The 27,920-nt window shown below is 34.5% G+C and overlaps 1 protein-coding gene across 8 annotated transcripts in view; it reads right to left on the reverse strand.

Moving 5' to 3' along the window:
- LOC128865195 (dnaJ protein homolog 1) overlaps positions 1-27,920 on the reverse strand; it is a 119,472-nt gene that overhangs the window by 28,726 nt on the left and 62,826 nt on the right. For 7 of the 8 annotated variants that reach the window (XM_054105298.1, XM_054105297.1, XM_054105299.1 and 4 more), the window contains exons 3-6: positions 24,414-24,586; positions 23,957-24,332; positions 23,605-23,833; positions 22,233-22,602 (exon numbers count right to left, since the gene is read on the reverse strand). In XM_054105298.1, the coding sequence (XP_053961273.1) occupies positions 22,233-22,602; positions 23,605-23,833; positions 23,957-24,182 (825 nt within the window). In that variant the 5' untranslated portion in view covers positions 24,183-24,332; positions 24,414-24,586. The remainder of the gene's footprint in view (positions 1-22,232; positions 22,603-23,604; positions 23,834-23,956; positions 24,333-24,413; positions 24,587-27,920) is intronic. The other variant, XM_054105300.1, reaches the window with a different exon arrangement.

Here is a 27,920-nt window from a genome sequence, read left to right on the forward strand (position 1 = left end):
GTAGCCCAAAAACAAAACAAAAAACAACAAAAACGAATCACGAAACGCACATATTTGGTGGCATACCATTTTATTGTACACACTGTGCCTCTAGATTATTACTAAGATTGTACTTTTAAATGAATTGGCCCCAATACGGTGTAACGTTTAACACCAACCACCAACAGCAGCAGTGCCAGCGCAATGGCAAAAGCGCAACAATAGCAACAAGAAAACTGTCACCATATGGTGTTGATGTTGGCTTTGGGTGTTTGTTACCATGTCCATTTTGGTGGCGGCCATTGAAACTCGTACTCGTAATTCAATTTTAATAAATTCAAAAATCTTGCCAATTTTGAAGAAAAAAGTACAAAACAAGTAACGATAATAAAAACAAAAACGAAAAAAAAAATGGTAAAATGCGTCAAGTAATGCCAAAAAGAGCAAACGCAAAGGAATGTTACAGAAAATGTAGAATATTTTAATACCAAAGCTAATAAAAAATTTAATCAAATTTAAAATATCTGGAAAAATAATAAACACAAAACCACACATTGGCAGCAAAAAGGCATGCCATTTATTTCAAACCCTTTATTGGCGTTAAAATTATGCTTTTTGCTATACTTTGGTTATCATCAGCAATAACCGCATAAGTCGAAAATTATGCTTTTAAGAAAAAAAAAACCCTTTTTATATTCTAAAGATTAAAAAGAAAAGATTGCAAGTGAGGAGTCTTACGTAAATATATCTACATACAGGGTGTGTCGAAATTGAAGTACATACTTGACATAGATTTGCAATAAAGCTGTGGTCCCGCGAAGTAGCGTGAATTAAGAATTTAGTTAGATGTACAGTGACGGTGAATATAATAGTAGCGCGAAATATTGGAAAATTTCAAAACTTTTGTAATCACACACAATAACCGCATAAGTCGAAAATTATGTTATCAAGAAAAACAAAACACTTTTTATATTGTACAGATTAAAAACAAAAGATTGCTAATGTGAAAATACACACAAGGTAAATATACATACAGGGTATGACAAAACGAAGGTACTTTACATAAATTAGCAATAAAACTGGCTTCGTAAATAATTGAGTTATATGTACATTGGCGGTCGAAAAAATAGCAGCGGAACATATTTCAAAAATGTACTATTTATTTTACACTTCCTTTTTAATTTTTCTTATTTTCTTATGTCTTTTTTTTATAACAACAAGAATATACCACAACAAGTACTATGTAATTCAAACTATCAACTTTGTACAGAACATTAAAAAAGTTTGAAAATTTTTAGCTAGAATTAAAAAAGAAAATCTTGATAAGCGTTCAATTTTGTTATAATATTGTAGCTCGAAATTCGCATTGATTTTTAATTATTTTTTTTTTTTTTGCAAACGCATTTTCTATCATATAACGAATACATGCATTTTTTTTTTTTTTACCAGAGAGCATTACATAAAAAGTTAAAGCTGAATTTCGACTACAAATTTCCCGTCCTTTCCACCATTAAAAACAAAGTGTGCTGTTTTGAGACACCCTGTATGGTATAATTAATCCTTAACTGCACGCACACAAAACGATAAGATAATTGCACGCGTGCACAGTGGTCCGGCGGCCGGACAAAATTCAATTTTTCAACATTTTTGAAATAAAAATTTGATAATTTTGATAAAAATTAAAAAAAAATAAAATAAAAAATAAAAAAAATTTTAAAACAAAAAAAAATGAGGAGAGAATAACCTTACCGTAAACCTCCACGTGGTACTCTCTGGGGTCGTGAAAAATGTAAAACTGAACTCACCAGCTAATTACGGAAGTAAAAATGTATTCAATGAATTTAAAATTTGCTAAAACTAAGGTCAGATTCGTCATCACTATACCCTAAATATATATTATCAGCTTAATTAAATGAGTTTTTGAATTTTGTCCGCCAACGCCTTCTGGTCGGACCACTGTGGCGTGGTGCAATTTATAAGTTTCTACCAAGTATATTATTTATGTACGAGTATACCGGATAGCACAAACACTTGAATTTGAAAGGATGTGAATGTCATTGGCGCAATGAATATCAGGGTGGGTGACCAAAAGGCATCTAAAAAGTAATGCATAAAACATAAATAGACGTAGCAAAAGAATTACACGAATTCATAGTTGATACTCAGAAGCACTGCAGACATTTTCGTATAAGTCGAATGCCTTGAAAAATAGAAATTTTTCCTATTGATAATAACACTGTATAACAAAATGGGGCAAAAAAAACACAAAAATGTGATGTAGCAATTATTAAAGAGAAGAGAAGATCTGTAGGATGCGGGACCACTTGAGGTTTTGTGCCTAAACATCATAATTTTTTTTTTCAGTATATGGAAGTTTCCCGAAATCGATGTCAAGTTGATTTAAATTATTCGCAAAAAACCTTGTATAAAACTCTTAAAGACAACATTAATGGTAAAGAGTCTGTATTTACATTTTGTTTTAGACTCTTAAAGACAATATTAATGGCAAATGTATTATATTCATATTGACTTTAAGAGTTTGATACTACGAGTTTTTTCAAATAATTTAAATCAACTTGTCAAGAGTGATCTACATCTTGCACTTTTAAGTAAATGCACGCAACTGTACATACATAAAATTCTATTCTTTTTTGAGTCGACTTAAGCGGTTATTTCTATGCGTGAACACAGTTTTATAGTAAATAATTCCCAAGCACTGCACAAACATTTTTCCCCTTTTGGCTTAATACATAATTTTCTACACACTTTATCAAATTGAAGAAAAAAATGTGCAACGCATAAACTAACTTCTAACAACCAATCTCTGCCTAAAATTGGCCAAATCTAACAAGCAATAAAATCCTAAAAATTTTTACAATATTGCAATCAATAGCCACATGCAGGTATGTACATGCATATTTGTAGTAGTTGTTGTTGTTGGTTACGGAGTGTGTAATTTTTTTAGCAGCTCTGTCGCATCACTCACCAGAGTGCATATGTACATACGCGCATTGTTTTACATAGTGTTACTTGCTGTTATGTGTGTGTATGTACTCATGTGCAGTATGTTCGAATTGCTTAAAAGTCTAGTTAACACCACAACAAAGTGCCTGGCAGTGGCCAGCTTCAACCAGAGAACCGTTTGGGCCCTCTACTTTTGCGTTATTTGATATTTAAACGGCCTAGCGGCTTGTCGCGGCCATAAACAACGAAGCACTTTAGTTTGTATGCAATTGCAGTCTGTCCATTTAGCTAACAAACATTTTCGGCCGTGACTCGACCACTCAAACAACCACAAAATGGCAAGCCAAAATTAAAGCTATTGCTGTTTTTTTGCTGTTAGTGTAATTTAATGCACTTGTCAACTTTAGTTAATCCAATTAACAATTTTGACATGACAACAAACTAAACGTGACTCTAGTGGTCAATAGCACAACAACCGTGTAGAAAATAAAATGTATACTTACAAATACATAGAATACATATATATTTACATAGTACTACACATGTATGCTGTATGTGCATGTTTAAGTGGAACTAAACTTAACTGCCATAACAATTCAAGTAGTAATAAGGAAAAAAATTAAATTGATGATTTCATGTAAGCCATTTTAATAGGAGTATACTGTACATACTTACATATATGAGAGGCATACCTAGCAAGGACACCCTGAGATGAAGATGGATAAGGGATACCATATATTTTTGAGAAAATGCTAAGATAAACAAAAAGAGCGTGAGATGTTGGCAGCCAGGAATGCGGCTCGAAAATTAAATACGAAATACACATGCCCCACAAAGTTTGCGATCACCCGAATAGCATTCTTAAATTTATTAAAAACAAAATAGAATATTATGATTAAATTGAAAATTTTACAATTTGTTTATTCACTACATTCCCAGCTTTTAAGGGCAAAAACAAAAAAACAAAATTCCTCACTTCACTTTTTACATAACGGGAAAATAATTTCAGCAGCATGTAAATGTGGCACCAAAAAGTCTGCGTTCAGCCTGTTTATTTTAATGATACCGTTAATTTTGAGATATTTTTCCTTGTTTATATTAATTTTTGATTGCGCAGTACTTCGACTGAATGTTAACAAAGCTTAGTTGAACATTTCATTTATAACTGGAGATAATTAAAGAACATGGAAGGAAAGGAAAAAGAAATAAGCGTTTCTGAGAGGAAAATATTTATAAAAATGTGGAAAGACGGCAAAAGTTTCCGAAATATTGGAAAATCTATTGGGAGAACGTATTCCTCCATTCAGCGAGTTGTAACAAATTTTCGGCAAACTGGAATTTTTACACCTAAGCCCATGTCAGGGCGTCCGAAATAATTATCGACCTGGGAAAAGCGTTCTATAATCAACTTGGCAAACGTTAACCCCCGGATTACATCCTCAAAATTAGTTGAAAACATAAATCAAGCATTTAAAAAAGTATTTGCGCTAAAACTGTCAGAAAAGTTCTACGTCAAGCTGGATACCGTGGTAGAGTCGCCCGAAGAAAGCCTTTCATTTCTCTTGTGAACAGACGTTAACGCATTCAGTTTGCTAATGAGTACCTACATAAATAAGCCTCCCGAGTTCTGGAAAAAAAGTAATATTTTCAGACGAAAGTAAATTTTGTATATTCGGAATAAAAGGCCGTCAAATTGTTTGGCGAAAACCTGGAACTGCTCTTGAAAAACAAATACTTGTTGGCACGGTTAAGCACGGAGGTGGCGGGATTATGGTTTGGGGCTGCATGGCGGCAAACGGGGTGGGCCAGTTAGAATTTATTGATTCGACGATGGATAAATGGGGATACTTGAACATTCTAAAACGGAATTTAAAGCAAAGTGCAGAAAATCTCGGCGTATCAAGACCATTTTGGTTTCAACAAGATAACGACCCGAAGCACACAGTCGAGATCGTTAAGCTTTGGCTGTTGTACAACGCCCCAAAACAGCTTAAAACACCGCCACAGTCCCCAGATCTTAACCCCATCGAGCATGTGTGGGATCCATTGGAAAAAATAATTCGTCAGCAAGTGAGTACTAGTAAAGCGGTTTTGCGGAGTGTCATGCAGGCAGAATGGAGGAAGATAACAGCAGAGGAAACATAGAAACTAGTAAGTTCAATGCCAAATAGGCTGAGTGAAGTCCTGAAGCAACGTGGATATCCAACTAAATATAATATTAGATTTAATTTTTGCATATAGCATATCATGTTTTTGTATTAGACTTTAAGACTGAACGCAGTCTTTATGGTCGCTTTATTTACTTGTTACAGCCATTATTCACCGTTATCTAAAAACGTCTGTGAGGAATCTTGAAATTTATTTTTGTTTTTGACACTTAAACATATAATAAACCTATAAATATACCTATACAAATTTATAAAAATTATAAAATCAGGTTGTGTGTTTCATTTACTAAAAAGTTATTGTAGGGTGAACGCAGACTTTGTGGGGCATATGTATGTAGAGAACGACCGAGCATTGATTTCTAATGCCGAACTAAAACTGAGCCGAATGCATAAAGGGCACAAGTACAATAATAAACAAGCAACGATTTTTTTTTAAAGTCCAGTATTTTTATTAAAAATAAAAGCCCAATATTTTATTTTTTCTTAATTTTTTATTTTGTATTTAATAATAACCAGTACAAAGTACCTTACAAATTCGACAAAAATGTAAGGAAAAATAAGCCAAATTGGGCAACTAAAATATTACCAATCAATATAAACCATACTAAGCAACTGCATTTTAAAATTTTTGCAGTAAGACTTATTTGTGAAGGCTAGGTTAGGTTGAAGCATCCCATAGGACGGGAAACACTCAGGCTCATGGCCCATTGTGATGCCGCGTGCAGTGCTTTTCCTATCTCTCCTAAAACCAGTGTGTGCTTTTCAACAATAGAATACTTCCGATCTCTGCAGAACTGAGATCTACCGATTCGTTAAAAAATTGTCTGCCTAGAATGTTAAATCTCCGTTTGGATAGAGCAGGGCAATGGCACAGAAGGTGCAAGATTCTCTCTTCCTCATCAAGACAACTTCTACAGAAGTCATGTGCTTGCACACCCATCCTTTGGGCAGTGCCCCCTTATGACTAAAATCAGTGTGCTAAGACTCTGCTTATTTTGGCTTAGCAGAGATTCTGTGCGTTTAGCATTGAGAGTCGGCCACAGTTGACTGGCGATTTTGCAGGTGATTTCAGTACGCCAGCTTTCATTCGATTTCTTCAAGGATATGTAGCTTAAATGTTTGTAAGGGTATGCCTATGTCATTGTCTATGTACTCATCGGTCAATGTGGGGTCGAGTCTCGGTAGACTCAGCCATCTCGTTAAGAGATGTGCGACATTTCATGGCTATGTAGGAGGTTGCCGACTGTTTTGTGAGGGATTTTATCAGCGCCTGGCTGTCAGTGAAAATGTAAATGTAATTTCCAGATATCGTATCATACTGTACCAGTGTCGCGGCTTTCATTATTGCGATCGGTTCCGCCCATCCTGCCATCTGTGTATACATGGATAGACTCGCCTTACATGTCTTAAATCGTCCCGTTTATAAGATGCTAGTCTTTGAACTAGAGGCAAGCGTTCTGTTTACTCCTATTTCCATTAGCAAAGTTGTAATTGCTTCCGGATATATATTATTGAAGGCACCCTCGATGTCTAGAAAGGCAGCGAGGATGTATTTCTTATAGTGAAATAATTTCTCAACCAAGTCAACTAGCGTGTTGGGACGTTGATAGCTTGTTGCTAATTTTTCCTTTGATATGCACATCTAGCAACCGTTCTAAGGCTTTTAACTGAAGGATGATAGGCTAATTGGCCTGAAGTCCTTCGGTTTTGTATGTGCGGTTTTCCCTCCTTTGGAAATGAATGCATTAAAGCTTATCCGCATATGTAGAACTGGACACTGAAAATAAACGAAAGTGAAAGAGCTGTCCTTATCTTTTCTAGAGATTCTAGATTAATTAGCTTTAGCCGAGAACTGTAGGATGGAACAGTGGCGTCAAATCGTAGGAAACGTAATGTCTGCTTAAGAAATATTTTTTGAACGCGCTCAATTCTATTTGTCGAAAGCTGGTCGTGAAGTCTCCAAATAATAACAACCTACTCTAAGTGAGAACGAACAAGAGCCGTAAACAGCAGTTTGTAGGTATACGGATAAGAAAGCCCGAATGAAACCTAGAACCGAGTACGATTTTGAAAGAAAAAAAATTAATGTGTCCACTAAAAGAAATTTTCGCGTCGAATAAAACTCAAAGATTCTTAAACTCTGTTACACTTTGTGTACTACAAATTATAAATGACGTAGAATGGGTTAAGAACGTACGGACGCCTCGAAAATGTTAAATGATTACAAAGGCATGCGCGATCTCATGCACCATCGATGAAGATTAAGTCGAGTTGAAGCTTTTGAGCGCCCACTGAGTCCTTAACAGATGAGAAAATCATCCAGGAAGAGCAAGAAATTCGAAAAGGAGAAACATTTTCTTATGTCATTGATAATAACATCGCATCATCGCACCGCACATCGTCTGCCCGTCAAATGTGACTTAAGCCACTGCAGAAAGGTGGAATGAAAGACCAAGCAAGCTTAACTAGACTCACGTGCGAGGCTTTGTCAAATCTCTTAGAGAAGTCAGTGTAGATGCAAACAACTGAGAGTCCTTTGGAAAGCCATGTCATACAGAATTCATTAAAAACACCAGGATCAGTAACTCTAGAGTGGTCAGTTACAGTGTTGGTTGATTAGAGTAAATTAAAGACTTAACCGCAAAATAAATTTTGTCTTTACAATCAAACAGTTTTGAGACGCTGGTTAACCGTGAAATCCGCCTAGAATTGTAAACATAATTTGTTTCCGCTTTGAAAAAAAGTGTGATGATTGTAAGTTTCCATTCATTTCAGAAAGTGCGTGTAGATAAAGATTTGCTGAATATATTCTCAAAAATTCCGTCAGTTTCTGTATGTAGTGAAAGTTTGAGGGAAAGCATTCCCTTAAAAATATCATCAGATGAAATGCACAAATTGCCAAAATTTAGAAATGAAGATATCTCGGATGAAAGGTCAGAGGACAGTTCATAATTTGGCATTATTAAGTCTGCAAATAAGTTAGCCGCTCCGGCAGGTGTATACTCGAACTCGACTCTTTAGATTTGACAAAATTCCAAAACAACTTCGGAATAGCTTTAAAACCAGATTATCTAAGGATTAAATTTATTTTCTGATATTTTACAAAAACGAAAATAACTGATTACTAGGTGCTTAAGAAGAATAGAAGAATAAATTCAAACCTAGAGTTCCGTTATAAAAAAATTGTAATTGCTGCAAAATAGGCACAAACTTTTCGCAATATGCGTTGTGCAATTTGTTAGTTTTATGATAAATTTACAAAGCGTACGTTGTCTTTACAAAATGAGTTCGGCGTGTGCAAACCGATTCGAAACAATGTTCCTATGTGCGCATCCTACAGGTCCAAAAATGTCAATGCATTATTAAATAAATGTGTGCAACGGGTTACCGGAGTTCAAAACGAGACTAAAAAACATAGCAACACCTCTTCAAAGCAAAATCAGACCATCATTGATTTTTTTGTGACAAAGCCGAAGTTATCGTTGCATGAAACTGAAACAGTTTTAAAGAAAAGTGGTTTTAATGTTTCGAAAGACATGATTCGAGGACGTTCATATGCAGAAGACCTCAAATTCCGGATCCCATTGAAAAACCCATAATGGAAAGAATAAAGAGATGGCGGAGATGGCGATTACACCTCTATGGTTTTATCTAATTCGCATTCAGTAAATTCAAACGCTTATTAAAATATGTAAAAAGGTTTCCAATGTTAAGAAGAGTTGAGAAAGGAACATTTAATAATCTTGCATAACCTTAAAAGGAGCAAAAAATAAAATTTGCACTTTTAAAATATCAAACTTTATAAAAATCAACAAATTTGCATTTGCATTTAAAATCTTCTCAGAGTGTCCTTTTTCAACATTGTTTTGTTTAATAATACAGTTTTTTTAGCTTACAGTTTCGGTAGCTTTAAATTAAAAAAGAAAACAAACACAAAACTTAAAAACTTTCGCATTTTGGGTATAAAAAGCACTAAATTTATTGTGAAGACCAAATGGTTGGCAACACTGCAAAACTTGGCAAAAGTGGCTTGATGCACTCTCTGATGGGCGCAATCTTGTCATTCTTGGAAAAAAGACTTGCATGAGCTAAGACAAATTCATAACGGAATTAGGCAAATGTAATATGCACTTTTGAATCTACCTTTTGGGCGAACAGTTGCATACCACAAGTTGCAATCGAACTACAGTTTTAAGCCGACTTCGAACAGCTGATAGTTTTTTATGAGAAGCTTTTTCATGCCAGAAATACACTCGGAGGTTTTCCATTGCCTGGCGAGGGGTGACCGATATTAGAAAAATCATTGGGTGATTCATACACGGAGACTCGAACTTGTGCACTTCCGAAGGGGAGCCACGCGCCAACTCTTTCGAATTCCAATTCCAATTTATTCGAGAGTCCAATGTTTCGAGTACAGGCGTACAAAGTTGATCAGCTTCAGTATCAGACTTATGAAATAATTTGTATATCTGCCGTGAGTTTGGAAACTAAGCGCAGGCTCTTCTCAACAGCAGCAAGAAAAACCGCCGCCGACACTAAGCCGTTGAGACCAACAAACTATTTTCCTGCGTAAACTACATCAACTCAGCGCAATCCTCAATAACCACTTGGCTCCTCTCCTAAAGCTGAACAGTGACTCAATTTAGTTTCTTTCCCGTCTTTTCTTTAAAATTTCCGAATATAATTTTTAAATTAATAAAAAAAACCCCCTTAGCGCTTATAGAGCTCAGTCTCCATAGCATTTTTAAATAAGATATAGGCACTTGTCTAATGGAGTGCATCAGTATAAGTATTTCTGCCACCTCAAATTCACTGCAGTAGAGATGTAAACTCTCGGTCAGCACGATTCCGACTGGAAACCATTCTTCTTTGGCCAGTGGTTTTCTGCTGAACTGCATTTTGTTCTGCCACTCGTATTGAGATTACAATTTATCGTATGCTTGCCTTAATTTCCATCTATTCCGGGAAGGCCGTTTGTGGCATGCAACATAATAATGTGTTCCTACTCAGAAATATTTAATATTGACGAGTCAAGTGTTTATGTGGAACTGCTATATATTTCTTACTCAAATGCCCTCTGTAAACTCTCTGTGTACCCACTTGGTTCCAAAGTATTTTTTACCAAGCCGTCTTGGCCACTGTCAGCACAAAAAGTTTTCAATAATTAACGCGATTTTTAAGCCGCTTCAAACTTACATTATTTTTTACTATAATTTAGGGGACTATAAAACTGTGTACTTGAAAATTTTCTAAAAAAAAAAACAAAATTTTGAAAGAGTGATGAAAATTTGTTGAATTTTTTAAATCTTGTAAAAAATTAGAAACTTGGATTAATATGGTCCTTGTTATAGAATAAACTATAATTTTATAAAAAAAATGTTCCTTAAAAAATATTTAAAATAAAAAGATAAACAGAATGTTTCTATAATTTTGCAATGGTGTATTTAATAAAAATAAGAACACACCTACAAAAAGTATAAATAATTCTGTCTGTTTTGAAGCCATTTATAATATTTCATGTGTTGAAAATTTAGCACCTTTGCAATTTCATAAAACACACACAAATTTTGTATGGCTTATTGTAGGCATATGTGTATTTATCTATTGTAATATATACATATAAGTATATGCATGCATGTGTTAGTGGCGGTGTGTGTGTAGCTCCAATTGTTAACAGAGTGTCACGTTATTCATTAATTTGGGACCAACTGCTGCGAAAAACTAACCGAATTACTTCACTCAGCCAGCACAAAATGTTTAGCAACATTTTGAGTTTCTTTTAAATTATTTTTGTGGTCGCTGCTTACATGATAGTTGTTGTTTTCCTTTTTCATTTTCTTAATAAAACAAAGTGTGGTTGACTATTGCAACCGCAAAAAATGATATGGCACAAAAACTGTCAATTGCCAGCGATTAGCTAGACAAAAATGGTAAATTGCCATTTTGGTGAAAAAGATTTTTACTGCTAATCTTTTTTTTTTATAAACATAACTTTTCATTTTCTTTTTGCGTTGCGTTGCAATTGCAATCATTTTTCAAGTGTATCAAAATTGCATTCATTCAAACTTTAATGTGTGTTATTTCATGCTGTGAGAAAATGCCAGTGCGCTGTTTGCCAATTTAATTTGTTAATTAATTTTTTTTCGAAATCAGTTTGAGTAAAAACAGCAGACTGTTTTTGGTTTTTTCTTGGAACGTGATACCATCTCGATTTGTTAAAGCCCCATGGCGGGAATGCGTGAAAAAATTTAGCCATAAATTTTAATTTGATAAATAAAGTGATTTTTTCAAATGCTAACGCAAGAAATCGGGTATACAAAAATTGTTGTTAAATATAAAATTTAATTGAAACAAGAAGGGTGGACTTAATATACGTTCAAAATCGTACCCTCCCCAACGTAATATCACAAGTATTTCTGCTAAATTTTTGGACCTGGTGCTGCAGCACTTACGCCCACCATCACCGAATGCTCTTCTAGAGTTTCTACAGGACTTAGTAGGTTACCACGCAGTATTTACAAGATTAGATAATAAAATAGGTCTTAGGGTCTCAGTGAACACCTCATTTAGTTGTATCCCTATTTAGATACTACAACAAATTTTAACTCATATTTGGCAACATTGAAAATCACAGTTATATGGATGGTGGATGAAGTTCGATTTGATTGATTCTAAATAGACGATTTGTAAGCTTAATCGAGATGGATAAAGTGGTCGTACAAACTAAAGTGAGCGGTACCACGTAATTTATAGAAAAATTTAAATATAAATTTCATTCTCTGATATTATTATGTGAAATCGAATCCTCTCCAAGCACTGCTCAAAAGTAAAATATACCCTACAACACACGCGCCAGATGGGCTCACTCATAAAAAAATTCTCGGAAATTCTCACTTTAAATCAGAAAAAAAGAAGGCATCTCGATATGAGGAGAAGTACTGAAACAACTCCCAGAAGAAGAACTCACTTTCCTTACGTATATATATATAACTCTATTACATTACCTGTTTTTGTTCCATCTCAATGGAAAGTAGCTCAAGTAAGAATGATCATTAAACCATAAAAAGCGTTGCACAAGACGAATCATATTATATCTCATTCACATGCTGGTTCTACGCTACCGGCATAACTCGGTTTTTTCCCCGATCAAGGGCTGCCGCCCTAGTAAACTAGCCCTGTCTAGTGTAACGTATCCCGTACCCCACCCATTAGTCTATTGCCTATTGCCTCTAACCTAATGGAATCCCTTTTCCTCAAAAGAATCATGCTTATGATTGAAGACCAAAATAGAATCCTAAATCACCAATTCGGTTTCAGGAACAAGTCCATAGATTCCTAAACAGCATACACAAAGCATTTGAACAAAAAAATATTGCCAGCGGCTTTTCTCGATATATTTGAAGCCTTTCACCGCGTTTGGCATGATGGCTTACTGTATAAAATAAAAGACACTCTACCAATAAACTATTACATATTGATTAAGTTCTACCTGATATTTCCTTGTCAAACAAGGCGAAGAACTGTCTAAATTAAGTGAAAGCACAGCACAGGTGCACTCCTAGGGAGTATTACGGGCCCCATCCTATACTTTTTATACACATGCGCTCTACCAGCTTCTGAAGAAACAATAGTCGGATAGTTAGTGGATGATACTCACAATTGACCCCCACCCTCATGCGGTCTCCCAAAACCTCCCCAAAGAACTTGATATAATAACTCATTGGTTGAAAGAGAGGCGCATTAAGTCAAACGAGACGAAATCTCCCCAAGTCACACTAAATCGAAAAACTTTCCCATCCCAATAATATAATCATACCCCAAGCTAACGTCAGAAAATATCTGGTCATGAATCTTGATAGCAAATTCACATGGAAAACCCATATTTTCATTAAACGTGGGACTGTAGGAATAAAACTGGGAAGCCTAAATTGGTTACTACATCGAAATTCTCATGTTTCTCTGGAAAGTAAGCATATGGCATTCAACTTTGGGGCACAGCAGCTAACTCCAGCATCGAAATACTTCAAAGATTCCAGTCGAAAACCTTCAGAATGATCTCAAACGTGCCTTATTATCGTGATCTCCAGTACCCACAATAATTGAAGAAATAACACAACGCGCACTCAAATCCTCTCGTCACAGAAATAATTGCAAACCCCATAAGCAGATGGCAATAAAGAAATGGAATTACTAGAAAAAAAAAAATATTGTCTTGCATAAAAAAATTGAGCAAATTTTTTTACTAACTACTGAAATCTCTTACATTATTGCTTTTCCTACCGTTCCACCGTAGGATGAAATTCGAAATTCGATTTTGCTCATCTACTTTGGCTCAAAGGCAACATGTGTAACAAGTTTCGTTCAAATGTATATCTCAATGTGTCTATGTGCTCAATTTGCACTCGACTAGGACAGATCGATAAAGAACCATGCGTGACTTATGTGGAATGGCCCCGCTCCCACACATAAAATTATCAAAAAGAAAAGAACCATATTTTAATTGTAAAATGAGTATTAGTGAAAAAGAAAACAATCATATTCCAATAAAATTTATGATTGTAAAATGAACCTTAGGAATGCCACTCAGCACTTTAGAGTTAGAAATATAAATATACATAAATATGTATATGCTTAAGTATAATCCGCTCATTGCATATACGAATGACGTGAAGTCATACGTATATGCAGATAACAAACATACTGGTGTCAACACTCAAGTATGCAAAACATACTTGAGTGAAATAAGAGGACACAGTAAAACAATTGCTGCAAGTCTAAACAAAAAGTAGACTATTTGGATGGTGCTGAGTGACATCACAAACACACATATTTACAATCTAAATATGTATATACTAAGGCTATATTTAAGACCTAAAGATCTAAGAAAAGCCAGTTGTGGCTGAACCGCGAAGGGCGACTGGCAAAAGTCGCAGAAACTCCGTAATCTAAATTTGCAATAAAAGTTTCCATAAACTTAATAAAAAGTATTTATTATTTAGAGGAAGGATATTAAAAGGGGTTATGGCCGCAACTCGAGGTTTCAAAAAATAGACGGAAACCATAGCTGGGGAGTCTATAGAAACCATAACTGGCGCAGTCGCGATACGGATGGCACCACCCCATTCGGCTACGGTGGTTGCTTATTAAGGGATCTTTAAAGAAGGAAAGCATTTACACATAAAAATTTAAAAACTGCACTATAAAATAGCAGTGAAAGAAGCAGCAGCAACAGATATCTCTGTCATCAAAGAAGTCGCTTGTTTCCTTGATCGCTATCAAACGCAAAAGCAACATCAGCAGCAAAACAACAGCAGCAACATCAGCAGCAAAACAACAGCAGCAACATCAGCAGCAAAACAACAGCAGTAACATCAGCAGCAAAACAACAGCAGCAAAATAACAGCAGCAGAATAACAATTTCAACAAGTACCAGTGAGCACTCCGGAAACATCAACCAAACCACAGCAAATAAGTGAAGACCAAGCAGAGCAGAGATCCTGAAAATTTTGATCCATCCATTGACGAAAGGAGTCTATGTAAGTAGCTAGTGATACATATATTTTTTAACATTTTGCGAAAAGTTATGATACTTGAAAACGACAGTGAAAAAAAAAAAAATTTTTTTTTTTTGTGAAAAATTGTTTGCGGGCAATAATCTTCGCACTAATAGAAACAGGTTTAATATGTTTAATATTGTGGAAAGAGCCCCAGTGCAGAAAAAAAATAGAGCAAGCGTACTTAATGCTTGGGCACGTTAAATCAATTAAGAAATTTTCTCGAAGCAAGTAAGCAAAAACTAATAATCAGGCATGTGACGTATGCCAGTTCGGTAAAAGCAAATCAATAATAATAAAAAAAATTGAATTATAAAATATATATTTTTTCTACTCCTTTGTTGATTCGAAAAGTAAATGGCCCAAAATATGGAGGCTTGTTTAGTAGCGATAACGCAACTATTGCAGCAAAATGCTATATATCAAAGAACCACCTTAAGACAAAAGGTGGAGAAAGACTTAAAATATCTACATCCTTTTGAAGGCAACACAAAGAAGTTGCCCTATTTTATTCAAACAATTGATAGGATTTTGGGGGACTACCCAGAGCAACAGGACCTAGTGTATAGAATAGTTTTCGATCTTAAGATATCAGGATCAGCAAAAAATTTTCTTTCTCTGACCCCACCAGAAAATTGGGAGGAGTGTAAAACAAAGTTAAAGCAACATTTTCGGTCAACTAAAGACCAAATGTCGATAACGAACGACATTACACATTTAAAAATAGGGAGTATAAGTGAACTTAATAAAAAAGCTAGGGATATAATTGATAATATCACCGAATTTAGTGTTTTAAGTGAAAATGGTGATGCGATGAAGGAGATATTCACGGGATGGCTCATTCAAAGAATAAAACAATTGGCGGCAGGTACGTTTGCTTGCACCATAAGAAACATAGTGTCATGGCCGCAGATGTCGGCTTGTATATACAATTTTATTGGCTTGGATGCTGGAAACCTGAATCCAATGCTCATATCCAAAAATATAAACAGACAGTCTGGAAATTTTAATCCTCGCCCTGTTTATAATAATAATAATATTAGACAGAATGCCAATTTTAGGCATAATAACGGCAACAATTCGCAAGCCAATAATTCAGGCAGGTATAGCAGCCGTTCGCAAAATAGCACTGCTCAAAACAATTACCGTGCACCCAATTTTTCACGACAAAATAATAGACAAAGTAATTCGCAACAGGTAAATGGCCGTCCTGTATATGAACAAGGCCAATATTATTGGCAAGGTAGCCAACAATTAAACAATCGACCACAAAACACTCCAAATAGACTTAATACATCTCAGCAAACAAGGCGTTCAAATGGGCCTCAACCCATGGACGTCGATGCTGCGAGTCAAGGGGAGGCTGTAAACATAAACGAAGAGTTTTTTACAAACTAGCCTCGGGTGGTCAGAATAAAATTCTAATAACATTGACGTTATTCAATAAAAATTTTTTAACTTTGCTGGATCCAGGATCTACAATTAGTATTATGAAGAAGAAAACCTTCGATGAATATAATCTACCGGTTATTAAAGGAAATAACATAATAGTGAGTACCTTAAATGGTAATATTAAGGGCACAAATGAAAGAGTTAGTTCTCCGTGCCCATCAGAGTTTCAATATGTTGCCAAGGCTAGAATAAAGTGGGTGAAGATGGATTTTGATAAACCATACGATTTGTTGTTGGGAAATGACTTTATATTTAAAAATGTCAAGGTAATTGATATAGAAAAGGAGGAAATTGAACTCCTTAATGGTGTAAAAATACCATTCCTCTCAAAGACGATCCAAGAGCAGGTTTATGCATTGGAGTCTGGGAAATTGCAAAATATTCAACTTGATCATCTAAAATCAGATGAACGTAAAGGAGTTGAAAAATTGCTAAAAAAATATAAAAAATTAATTTTTAAAGATGGGGGCACACTGACTAATACAAAATCAGTGGTCCATGAAGTAAAGACGGTCACAAACCAACAAATAAATTCAAAAATTTATAGGTTACCTCCGAAACATGAAGAGGAGGCGGTCAGGCAAATTAAAGAATTGGAAAAGCAGGGTATAATTCAAAAAAGCAGGAGTAGGTATAGCTCTCCTATTATAATAGTTCCAAAAAAAGAAGATAAGTCCGGAAATAAAAAGTTTCGTTTAGTGGTTGATTATCGTAGGCTTAATCAAATAACCATTGACGATAAGTATCCCTTGCCAAATATTCATGGAATCTTAGACAAGTTGGGCAAAGCACAGTACTTTAGCCCTATTGATCTTGCAAAAGGTTACCAAATTTTAATGGCATCTAAGGATATAAATGAAAATAATGATAAAGAATCGAATTTTGAAATTTCCGATACGATACATTCCGCAGAGGAAGAGTTATTGGAGCACTTTGCTATAAAAGAGGAGATTGTTAATAAATATAAAACACAAATTATAATAACATATAGCCCTGAAGCTGAAATTAAGATATCGCATGGTAGGAAAATAATCGAGGTTGACCCACTGAATAGTGAAAACATATTAAGAACTATATTTGAAAGGCACATTAGGAAAGGTAAGGTAGGAATATTTTCTGAAGTTGAAGAGCAAGATTATCATAAAATTCAACTGTTGTTGATGTCCATGTTCTCCTGTAATAGCAAACTGGAATTCATAAAATGTACAAAAAGAGCAACAGAGATATCGCAGGAAGAAGAACTGCATAGACAAATCTCTTTGTATCACAGTAAGGAGTCGATGCACAGTGGCATTGCAGAAACAATTAATACATTGAAAGACAAAATATTTTATCCGAAACTCAGGGAGCATATTCAGTTAATAATAAATAACTGTGAAAAATGCCAACAAATAAAATATGATAGAAAACCTATAAAACCTAAGTTCAATTTGACAGAAACCCCTACGGATAAAAACGAAGTTATCCATATTGATATATTTCATTTCAACAAACATTCGTTTGTTACGACAATAGATAAATTGACCAAATTTGCAGCAGCATATATAATAACTGATAGGAATTGGAGGTCAAAGAAAACTATATTGCTAAAACAGTTCGCAAAATTCGGAAAACCGAAGAAAGTAATAATGGATAATGAGTTTAGAGCAGAACAATTGATACAATATTTAAATACTGAAAATATTGAGGTCCATTTAACAAAACCCAATAATCACACTGGTAACGCAGACATTGAGAGACTTCACTCAACCCTGTTGGAGAAATTAACAGGAATTGATGATACAAGTCTTTCAACGGAAATGAGGATGCAGGTCGTTATAGCGAACTATAATGATCGATATCACTCAACCATCAAATGTTCTCCAAGGTTCGCCAAAGATAGCATTGGCCCATCCATATTACAAGATAGAATTAATTTGACAAAAAGAAAAATAATAGCAAAACATAATAGCAATAGAGAAGAGTATACAGAATACAGAGAATCAGGACCCATAAAAAATTACAAAAGAGTAAGACATAAGGACCAACCATATTTCCGAATTAATCCATTGCAAAACGTCCATCCATCTAATATAAAAAGACCACAAAAATTTGCGAACATACCTAATTTGGACACAGAAAATAATTACGATGATGATAGGTTTAGTATCATAGTCCATAATGGAGATACTGGTTAATTTTTTTTTATTGCCGTTTCCACTTGTAAGTTTTTTTTATTATTTTGCTTTCAGACTATGTGGCGTATAATATTTTATATCATGCTAGTGAGCATGGCATCAGCGAGGGGATTTTTGCAGGTGACCCCGATACTGGACGAGGCAGGGTACACCATTGTACGAATAGGACAGGTGGAAGTAGTTAACGAGACCACAACCATATTGCATATTATCCAGCCACAAGAAATTTTAGAAGTTGTGGAGGAATTAGGAAAGGAAGTCAGAAACATTAATATGACAGAAAAGAAGTTTTTGCTAAATGAAATTGAGGCATTGAAGGCAAAGATAAGAACAATTCGACCCCAAAAGAACGGTAGATACAGGAGGGGATTATTGAACGCAGCAGGAAGAACATATAATTGGTTGTTCGGGTTAATGGATGATGAAGATAGACAAGAGATTTTAGGATATTTAGAAGTACAGAAAGAAAATGACCATAATATTATTGAAACAGTTAATAAGCAAATAGCAATAAATAATCATTTTAATGATAGTATAGATTTGATTAGAAAAACAATAAATGAAGATAGGGAGGAAATAAAGGAATTTGTAAAAAGTATGAATGAACAGAACAAAAATTTTTACGAGCACATCCTATTCAATAATTTGATAAATAAATTGAGATATTTGGAAAGTAGGGTCAATGATATACAGCACAATATTGCTGCGGCTAAATACAATATGGTCCATCCAGGAATTCTAACTAAGGAAGAAATTGATCACTTCCAAATAGATTTTTACAAATTGAAAATGGCAAAAATGGGAGTATTAGCATATAAGAATCAATCACTTGTAATAGCAATAAAGATACCAAGAAGTTATGTTATAACTGATCTAAAGATGATCACTCCATTACCGAACAGAAATAAATTACAAATAAAAACAGAAAATGAGTATTTAATTACAATTAATGAAATAAATCTAAGTTATAAGAAAGACATTGCCTTGAAAGATCTAAAACGAAGTAGAAATTGTATATTTGAAAATGATTGTTCTTTTGAAATAAATAATAAAACTAAAATATTAAACATTGATGACGATACGATATTGATCGTCAATGCATACGAAACAATCTTAAAACAAAATTGTGACAATAGAAATATCGTATTAAAAAATAATTTCCTGATTACGTTTACAAATTGTAAAATCGAATTAAATAATGAAATGTTTGAAAATAATAAAGTGGAATTTGCAGAAAAATTCCACTACCCAGTAAAAATGTTAAACCAAAGTTACGAACAGGAATTAAAGTTTAAAATGATTGAAGAAAAAAATATGGAAAACATTAAAGGAATTAAAGAATTAAAATACCATAAAAATGTTTCATATGGTATGAATGTAACAGTAGCAATATGTTTATTGCTCTTATTGATTATAATAATTGTATATTGGAAAAGGAAGAATATAAAAGTAAAAGTTGTTAATAAAAAGAATTATAATGAAGGAGGAATTATGTTAATGGAAACCAACCCCAAACAAAATGTACTTATTAATGAAAGAACTCAGGAGAGTTCTAACTCTAACGGTGGGGGAGTTATGTGGAATGGCCCCGCTCCCACACATAAAATTATCAAAAAGAAAAGAACCATATTTTAATTGTAAAATGAGTATTAGTGAAAAAGAAAACAATCATATTCCAATAAAATTTATGATTGTAAAATGAACCTTAGGAATGCCACTCAGCACTTTAGAGTTAGAAATATAAATATACATAAATATGTATATGCTTAAGTATAATCCGCTCATTGCATATACGAATGACGTGAAGTCATACGTATATGCAGATAACAAACATACTGGTGTCAACACTCAAGTATGCAAAACATACTTGAGTGAAATAAGAGGACACAGTAAAACAATTGCTGCAAGTCTAAACAAAAAGTAGACTATTTGGATGGTGCTGAGTGACATCACAAACACACATATTTACAATCTAAATATGTATATACTAAGGCTATATTTAAGACCTAAAGATCTAAGAAAAGCCAGTTGTGGCTGAACCGCGAAGGGCGACTGGCAAAAGTCGCAGAAACTCCGTAATCTAAATTTGCAATAAAAGTTTCCATAAACTTAATAAAAAGTATTTATTATTTAGAGGAAGGATATTAAAAGGGGTTATGGCCGCAACTCGAGGTTTCAAAAAATAGACGGAAACCATAACTGGGGAGTCTATAGAAACCATAACTCGTGCGTTTTTAATGGAAGAAAATACTCAACATCGTATGCAAAAAAAGTCTCAAAAAACAACTCTACTTCGAACTTACACTTTATTATCCTAAAATTCAATGGGCTATAAAACTGCATACTCAGAAAATTAGTATAACAATTTTTTTTATTTGTTAAATTGTTGTGAGCTTTTGACAAAATTCGGAATTTTGATTTATCAGGTTGATAAAAAAAATGAACTATATTTTTATAAAAAATTGACCAAAAAAATGTGTCGTGAAAAATAATGCACATTTTTTAAAGAGATTGTGTTAATTATATGAGCGCACGTACAGCTACAGTTGCGGACTTGAAAATAGTAGTAGGTACCATTATATTTAATTAGCCACTCAGATATTTCTTAAATTCACACAGAGATGACGTTTTTAGATTTTTATTTTAATACTGTGTAATTAATTTTTAGTGCACATTCATCTTAGCTGTAATTCAAATTTAATACACATTCACTCATTTTAGCAACATTTCTTCGCTTCGTTCATGATAATATTTATTTAGTGTATGGGTCTCACAACAAAAAAATCATCATCCAATTTTCTTTATGAATAACTTTTTTACTAAATAAAAATAATAACTCTGAAATATTTTTAGAAATCTTTATTTTCTTTTTTCCCTTGCTTATATGTTTGTATACTGCAGCTGTCTAGTTCGCAAGTGTCAAATATGAATGGTGTACGACGTCATTTCTAAAAATTATAAATCTGCCGATAAGGTGATTAATTTTGCACCACCTTGTAGTGTGCTCCATTACATTTAGAGTATATTTTAATTGACAAGCCGCACCGGGCGGGGCTCGAATGTATTGCCTAGGCCAAGCAATTTCAAATGAAATAACTTTTGATTCGTCGATCCCAAAAATATTGCGCCATTTGCAAGCTAGTCGGCGTGTTTTCTAGAAAACTACAAGCAATTATCTCCATACTTTTGCATAAGCAATGGCTTCCTCTTTGGATTTCGAGCGAATAATTTTGCATTATAAGTCTAAATTTAGTTCTGTTTTTATCTGCCTGACAGATTTAAAAGCATCAACATTGGCAGTTCAGACAATTTCAGGGTCCTCTTGAGGTGTAGTTGAATATTATTGAAAAAGGCCTTTTAACTTACTTTCACTTCAATATTGTAAAAATACTCAATACTTTTTCAAAAGAAAAAAAATTATTATAAAATTAGGTATTGCAACCGCTGCTAAATTAAATAAATATGGCTTTACATTTCATTTATTTATTTTTTATCTTCTCACACCCTTTTAAAAAATTTAACAGTGTCACTGCTATTTTCATGTTCGCGACTGTAAATCAATTCCACCCGTCAGTTTCAATACTCTGATATGTATTATATGTATTAGTGGTGCCACCTGCTCAATATGCCTTAAGTTATTCGGTATTTGAGCGCTATTGGTTTTAAAGTGAAATTGCTCGTATCAAAAATACACTCGCACATTTAATATTGTCACTGAAGAGACGCAAAACTTTCTTTGATTTTTGATAATGCAAATTCTAATTATTCAATATAAAAAGCTGAGGGTGATGATATTTATAATATATTATTTAATATCTCATCTTAATATCATTTCTAAAATATTTCGCGAATAAAAATAACATCAATTTTCCCTTATTTGAGTTAAAGACTTTACCACCTTAATAAAATCGTTCTTCCTCTCCCATCTTTTCACTCACCTGCTTGAGCGTTAAACGCGCCGTGTACCGCATATCACTACCTTCTCGCTTAAACATCGCATGTGGCTTATCCCTAATGATGAAAACAATATCCGCTGGTATCTTGCCGGGTGCTTGATCGCCTTCCTTTTGAAATGTTACCTTCGTACCGGATTTCCAGCCGGGTTTAATCGATATGCTCACATATTTGTCCTCTTTCTTTGTTGATCCATCCGGCTGTTCCACTCGCCTTGATATTTTCATCTTTTTCACACAACCATGGTAGATTTCTTCTAGTGTCGCGTAGAGATCATGTTCGACGGGGGGATCTTGTTGTTTCTCTTTTTTGAATGGGGTATGCACGTTGAACGAATGTGACCTAAACGAAGGTCTTCGCTTTATTTTTTAAGCATCCATTACAAGCGTAATTCAATTATATTCTGAGATTGACTTTGACCAAATTAAATTAAATTTAAAGGCCTTTTGTGTACAAAATAGCTGTATGAATCTATTCGACCTGAAGAAAGAAATATTGATCTTTGAAACTTGAACGTAAGTTGAGGCTGAGCTGCATTGCATGGCGGCATAAACTTGAACTTATGTGTGTGCCGGGGCAATGTCCACAACGAACTGTCGATTCTTCAAAGCATCCAATTGCAACGAAAACAATTTTAGGGACAAGTACTCGTATAGCGAACAAGTTTTCATTGATGAAGCTCGTGGGAGTAGTTAGTGCAATGCTGGCACCTGGAAGACAACCAAATGCCTGAAATGGTGGTAGGAAAATTCTTTCTCAGACAGGGAAGGAGTGAGCAACGAAACTTGATAGAACTAATTGCGGGGTGCAATTAGCTCGAATATTGAACTGAAAATAACTCTACTAACTTGGTGCATTGTCATGGTAGGCAATGAAAAAGCAAAAGCACCTCTTGAGATGAAGGTAGTCGTTTGGAAGTTCACAATCTAATCAGAAATTTTTTCTACTCAAGAAAGCTAGCTCAGACAAAGATTACTTGAATTCGTAAATTACTCCCCGCACTAATGAAAGTTATTGGCTAACAGACATCCAAAAAGGATTCATTCGTTCTACTCTTTTAGAAAAAAGTTACGGGCAAAGATCATAAAACCTTTTTATATTCTAGGTAAAGTAATGGAACGTATTGGTCTTCGTAGGCTTTCATAGGCTTTCTTGGTTTTTTGTTTGAAAGCAGGGTAAAAGTACATTGATTTCTGAGCCTACCTCGAACTACTTTAATATTAATTTTGGAATTTGCAACTGACCCTCAAACCGAGATCACTCCCACCTTAAGCTATTTCCTTTTCTTTTTTTTTTTGTCAAAGTCAACCTCATTAAAATTGTACTAGTTGCAACAACTATTCACAGCACACTTACCTGAACCCACTCCCGAGCCCATGCCGTGACCCCAAACCTCCAAACGGGGATGAGAAGAAATCATGTTCGGTGTCCAAATCGAACACATTCTTATCGAATAGATTATCGCCCATATCAAAGAAAGAGGCAAACGGATTACTGGAGCCGAAGAATTGAGCAAAGGTCGCCCGCGGATCACCATGGAACTGATATGTGAACGTTTTACCGCCGCCGGTGCCATTGCGAGTACCTGCATATGACAATTTACAACAAAATAGTTAAAATTATTGTTGCTATACCAAAACTTACACGCACACATTCATGGATAAATAGAATTCACAGTTTTAAAAGTATTCAAGAATTATCACTGTACCTCCACTCTTCAAACCCTCTTCACCATATTTGTCGTACACTTCACGTTTATTCTTATCGGAAAGCACCTCGTAAGCCTCGGCGACCTCTTTGAATTTGTCCTCTGCATTTGCGGCTTTATTTTTATCCGGATGATAACGTAACGCTAATTTTCTGTAGGCCTTTTTGATCTCTTCATCGGTGGCAGTCTTCGGCAGACCCAATATTTTATAATAATCTTTGCCCATCTTTTATGTCACTCTGTGTATTGGGGTATTTTGATGACGTTGTGGAGTAGTGTTGAATGCGTGGTGAGTATCTTTGTTTTGTATATGTTGTTGGGTATTTTATGTTGATTTGGATGGGAGTAATGCAAACGTTAAATGATTTGCTTAAATCTGTGTCGATGTAAATAATGAAAAAATAGCAATAGTTAATTTGTGTGCCCTAATTTTTTTTATTACCAATTCACTACTCACAACACTTAAACACGCTAAGTGGCTGGTTTAATTTGTCCGCAAGAAAGTCCGTGTTTTTTTTTCTTTTGGCTTTTTCCGTACCTTTCCTCAGCGCACTGAACACGGCACAAACATTGTTTTGCTCTGGATGGGTGTGAGGTAAATAACTTCTGATGGGGCTCGACAGGTTTGAACTGCAATTTTTTAAACAAAAATGTTAGTGCTAATTTTTTTGAATCCACTTAAACAATTTTTTATGAATTGCAGAAAAATATAAAAACGAAAAAATTGAGAAAAAGTGTAAATGTATGTATGTATTATTTGAAAAATAATAAAAAACAAATTTTGAAGGCTCCTAATTTTTTTTGTTTTTTTTTTAGTCTTTGAAAACTCCATTTTCTGACAGAAAATTTAGTGAACGAAACAATAATCGCTTAGAATACTAAACGCAATACAAAGGGTTGCACAAAAAGTACAATCAAAGGAAAGGGATCTTATTGAACTTCAATAAAAATAATATCGAAGAAAAAAATTTTATATTTTTCACTTAACAAAATCATTCACACAACTGCTTATAAATACAAAAATCGCGAACAGCTCAATCATCATCACGAGCAGAGCAAAATTACGCACATGCGTGCATACTTACACATATTCGTGAAATACAAAGGCGTGTATATATGTACGTATACTCGTATATATGTATAAAAATTCATGTATGGATATAGGGTGCGCCATTAGCTGCATGTTTGTTAAAAATGATATAAAAAACACTGACAGAGTCGCCATTCGATTCGACAATCGCATTCTGCTTTCAGTATTTAATGCTCAACGACCACTTCGAACAATGAAGTAATATTCCTCAATCTCTGCCTATCACCTCAGATGCATATGTATGTGGGTTTCAATGAGACCGAGACACCCGTATAATATGCTAAGAAATCCCACGCTAAAGAGAAAAAAGAAAAGACGATGACTAAAGCACCATCTTGGGAGTGGACGTAATGCGAGCTGGATGCTACTGAATGAAGGCAGATTCTTAATCACCGAAGTAAGAAATGCGATGCCGAAATACGTGAATGCAAAGAACTTTAGGTACTAATTGATAGGAAGAATATCCAGAAATTAAATTATTAACTATCAAATGTTTAACTCGGCTCACCCTGCAGTAGCACATCCCGCCCACTCGGGCCGATCGCATACGACTCATATCGTCTTCGGCACGACATATTTTTTATGCAGCGACGATGACGATACGCTTACATGTCCGTACACAATGCGACTATCTATAGTCACTATACGAGTTGTCAATATGTCAAGCGATGAAAAGGAATTTCTTTTATTATGTTATCTTCTCCATCGGAGGAGAAATAAAAGAAAACAGAGCGTACAAATTTCATACATTTTACAGGATGCCTAAAAATGCTTTTAAGGAGCTTTTAGTGAAGGGAGGAGCGGAAATTGTGAAGCCGGCTATTGAAAAACAAAATACTAACATGAGCGAATTCATTAGTCTGGAGGAAAGAAGTATGATTACGCTGAGGCAAGTAGCATTCTTTTCGAGATTTTAGTGTGGTGGACAGAGTACAAGAAGATGTGGATTTCTCAATCCAATTCCGTAGGAAAAGAACGTGCAAGTTTATATGGTCAATTTCAGTACACAAAAAACTACTCCTCGCTACGAAAGTATACATCATCAGCATTGTCCAAGCCTTAAGCGATCCATTTCATACCCTTGAAATGAGATATTCATTTTTTGTCATTTTTCTGCGCGCGGCATCCTTCAGTGTTTAAATAACAAGTTATTTAAAATAAAAACAGTCGACTAACCACCCTTTATTTAATGTAAAAACGAGCAAAAAATTAAAACACGCCATCAACTACACCGAAAATCTGTTGCCATGAATACTATCATCATCTTCGCCAGCGGCCACACATCACAATCAAGCTCATGATCATTCCATGCCAACCCACGCATTCTACAATTTTAGCTCCGCACAGGCGGCCAGCATCAACTATCTTAACGTCTCGATAGTGGAGGTGGCGGTGGCGTTGACGCTCATAGCATTGGCGTGTTGGCGATCGCACATTGAAGAATGAAATCGTAAAAGAAATTTTTAAAAACAAAAAACCTTACACATATACTTGTGCGCACACATACCTATGCGCATATGTGCGTAAGTGTATATAATATAAATTTTGCTTACGTATACTACTTATTTTTAATCTTTTAATATTCACACGTTGTTAAATTAAAGAGTTTTTGTCTGTTACTTAGTTCTTGATTTTCGAAATTTCAAATTCGGAAATATTTTCAAAAACCAGACGAAAAATTTTAAAATTTTGTATTGGCTTCGCTAAAAAGATAATTTTATCAAAAGTTTATGATTGATTTTCCCAAAATCTTGTTCCTTCGTATGTAAAAGCTTATGTATGTATATACATACATCTGTACGTATGTATGTATAAAGTTTTGTAAATATGTGTCTTTTGTATGTGTCGGCAAAAAAAGACAAATTTCGTTAACGAGCACTGCTTTGTAAATAGTTTTGCTCACCACCCCCGAGCATGATTAGTTATGTGCGCCCAAAATAGCAGCATAAATAATTTTTGTGCACATACCAACACACATACTGTGTATATACAAGGCGGCACTAAATTAGTCACCCAATTATATGTTTGGAAAACTTTTTTACTAACTAAAAAATCAATATTTTGGATCACGGAAATCTTTAATTTCACCTTTACGCCTGGCGCCATTTGCAAAAATTTTAAACCTTCCGATATTAATGTTATGCCATCTTGCACTTTCATATTTTTTTATTTCTGAGAAAACGTAGTCTTTGGAGGCTGCGCAAAATATTTTAGAAACAAATAAAAACTAAATTCCATAAAAACCATCAAAAATTGTATGTAGCCTCCACACTTAATCACTTTCATAATTTACAGACTTTCTGTCATTTTTATATAGTAATCAACCCCCATTCATTAAAGGTGGTGAAACTAGACCAACAACAATGTTTTGTACGTTTGATTGTCACGGCAAAGTATTCGCAATGTAGAAAACAAATTACGAATTCGCCGTGTTTCAATCTGTGCTGACAACCACATGGACACAACGAAAGAAAAAAAATCAGCTGATTTACCGATACCACCTTTAATAGATTCGCCTTGATAGTAAAAATAGAAGAAAACATTCTGATCACTCTGATCAAAATCATCTCTTCGAATTCGACTTCAAAGTGGTCCTGCTCAAAAAGTGATTCAAATCTTTTACTTTAACGTTGGCTTACGTCAGATTCAGACAGCAGACTCGCTGGCAACCTTAAATAGAAATCATAAAATAAATTCCATTTCCGCATGAAATGACTTTGATGACCTTTTATAAAGTGTTTATTTTAAAATTTTCTTTTACCCCGAACTAGTAATCGGACAAAATTAAAATATTTGAGTTAGTCAGAAAACATGGCAGCTATTAAAATGCTAGATTCCTCTTCAAGAGTAAATTTTAAAATTTATTTTTCTGTA

The sequence above is a fragment of the Anastrepha ludens genome, chromosome 5, assembly GCF_028408465.1.
Source record: "Anastrepha ludens isolate Willacy chromosome 5, idAnaLude1.1, whole genome shotgun sequence".
In the NCBI taxonomy this organism is placed as follows: domain Eukaryota; kingdom Metazoa; phylum Arthropoda; class Insecta; order Diptera; family Tephritidae; genus Anastrepha; species Anastrepha ludens.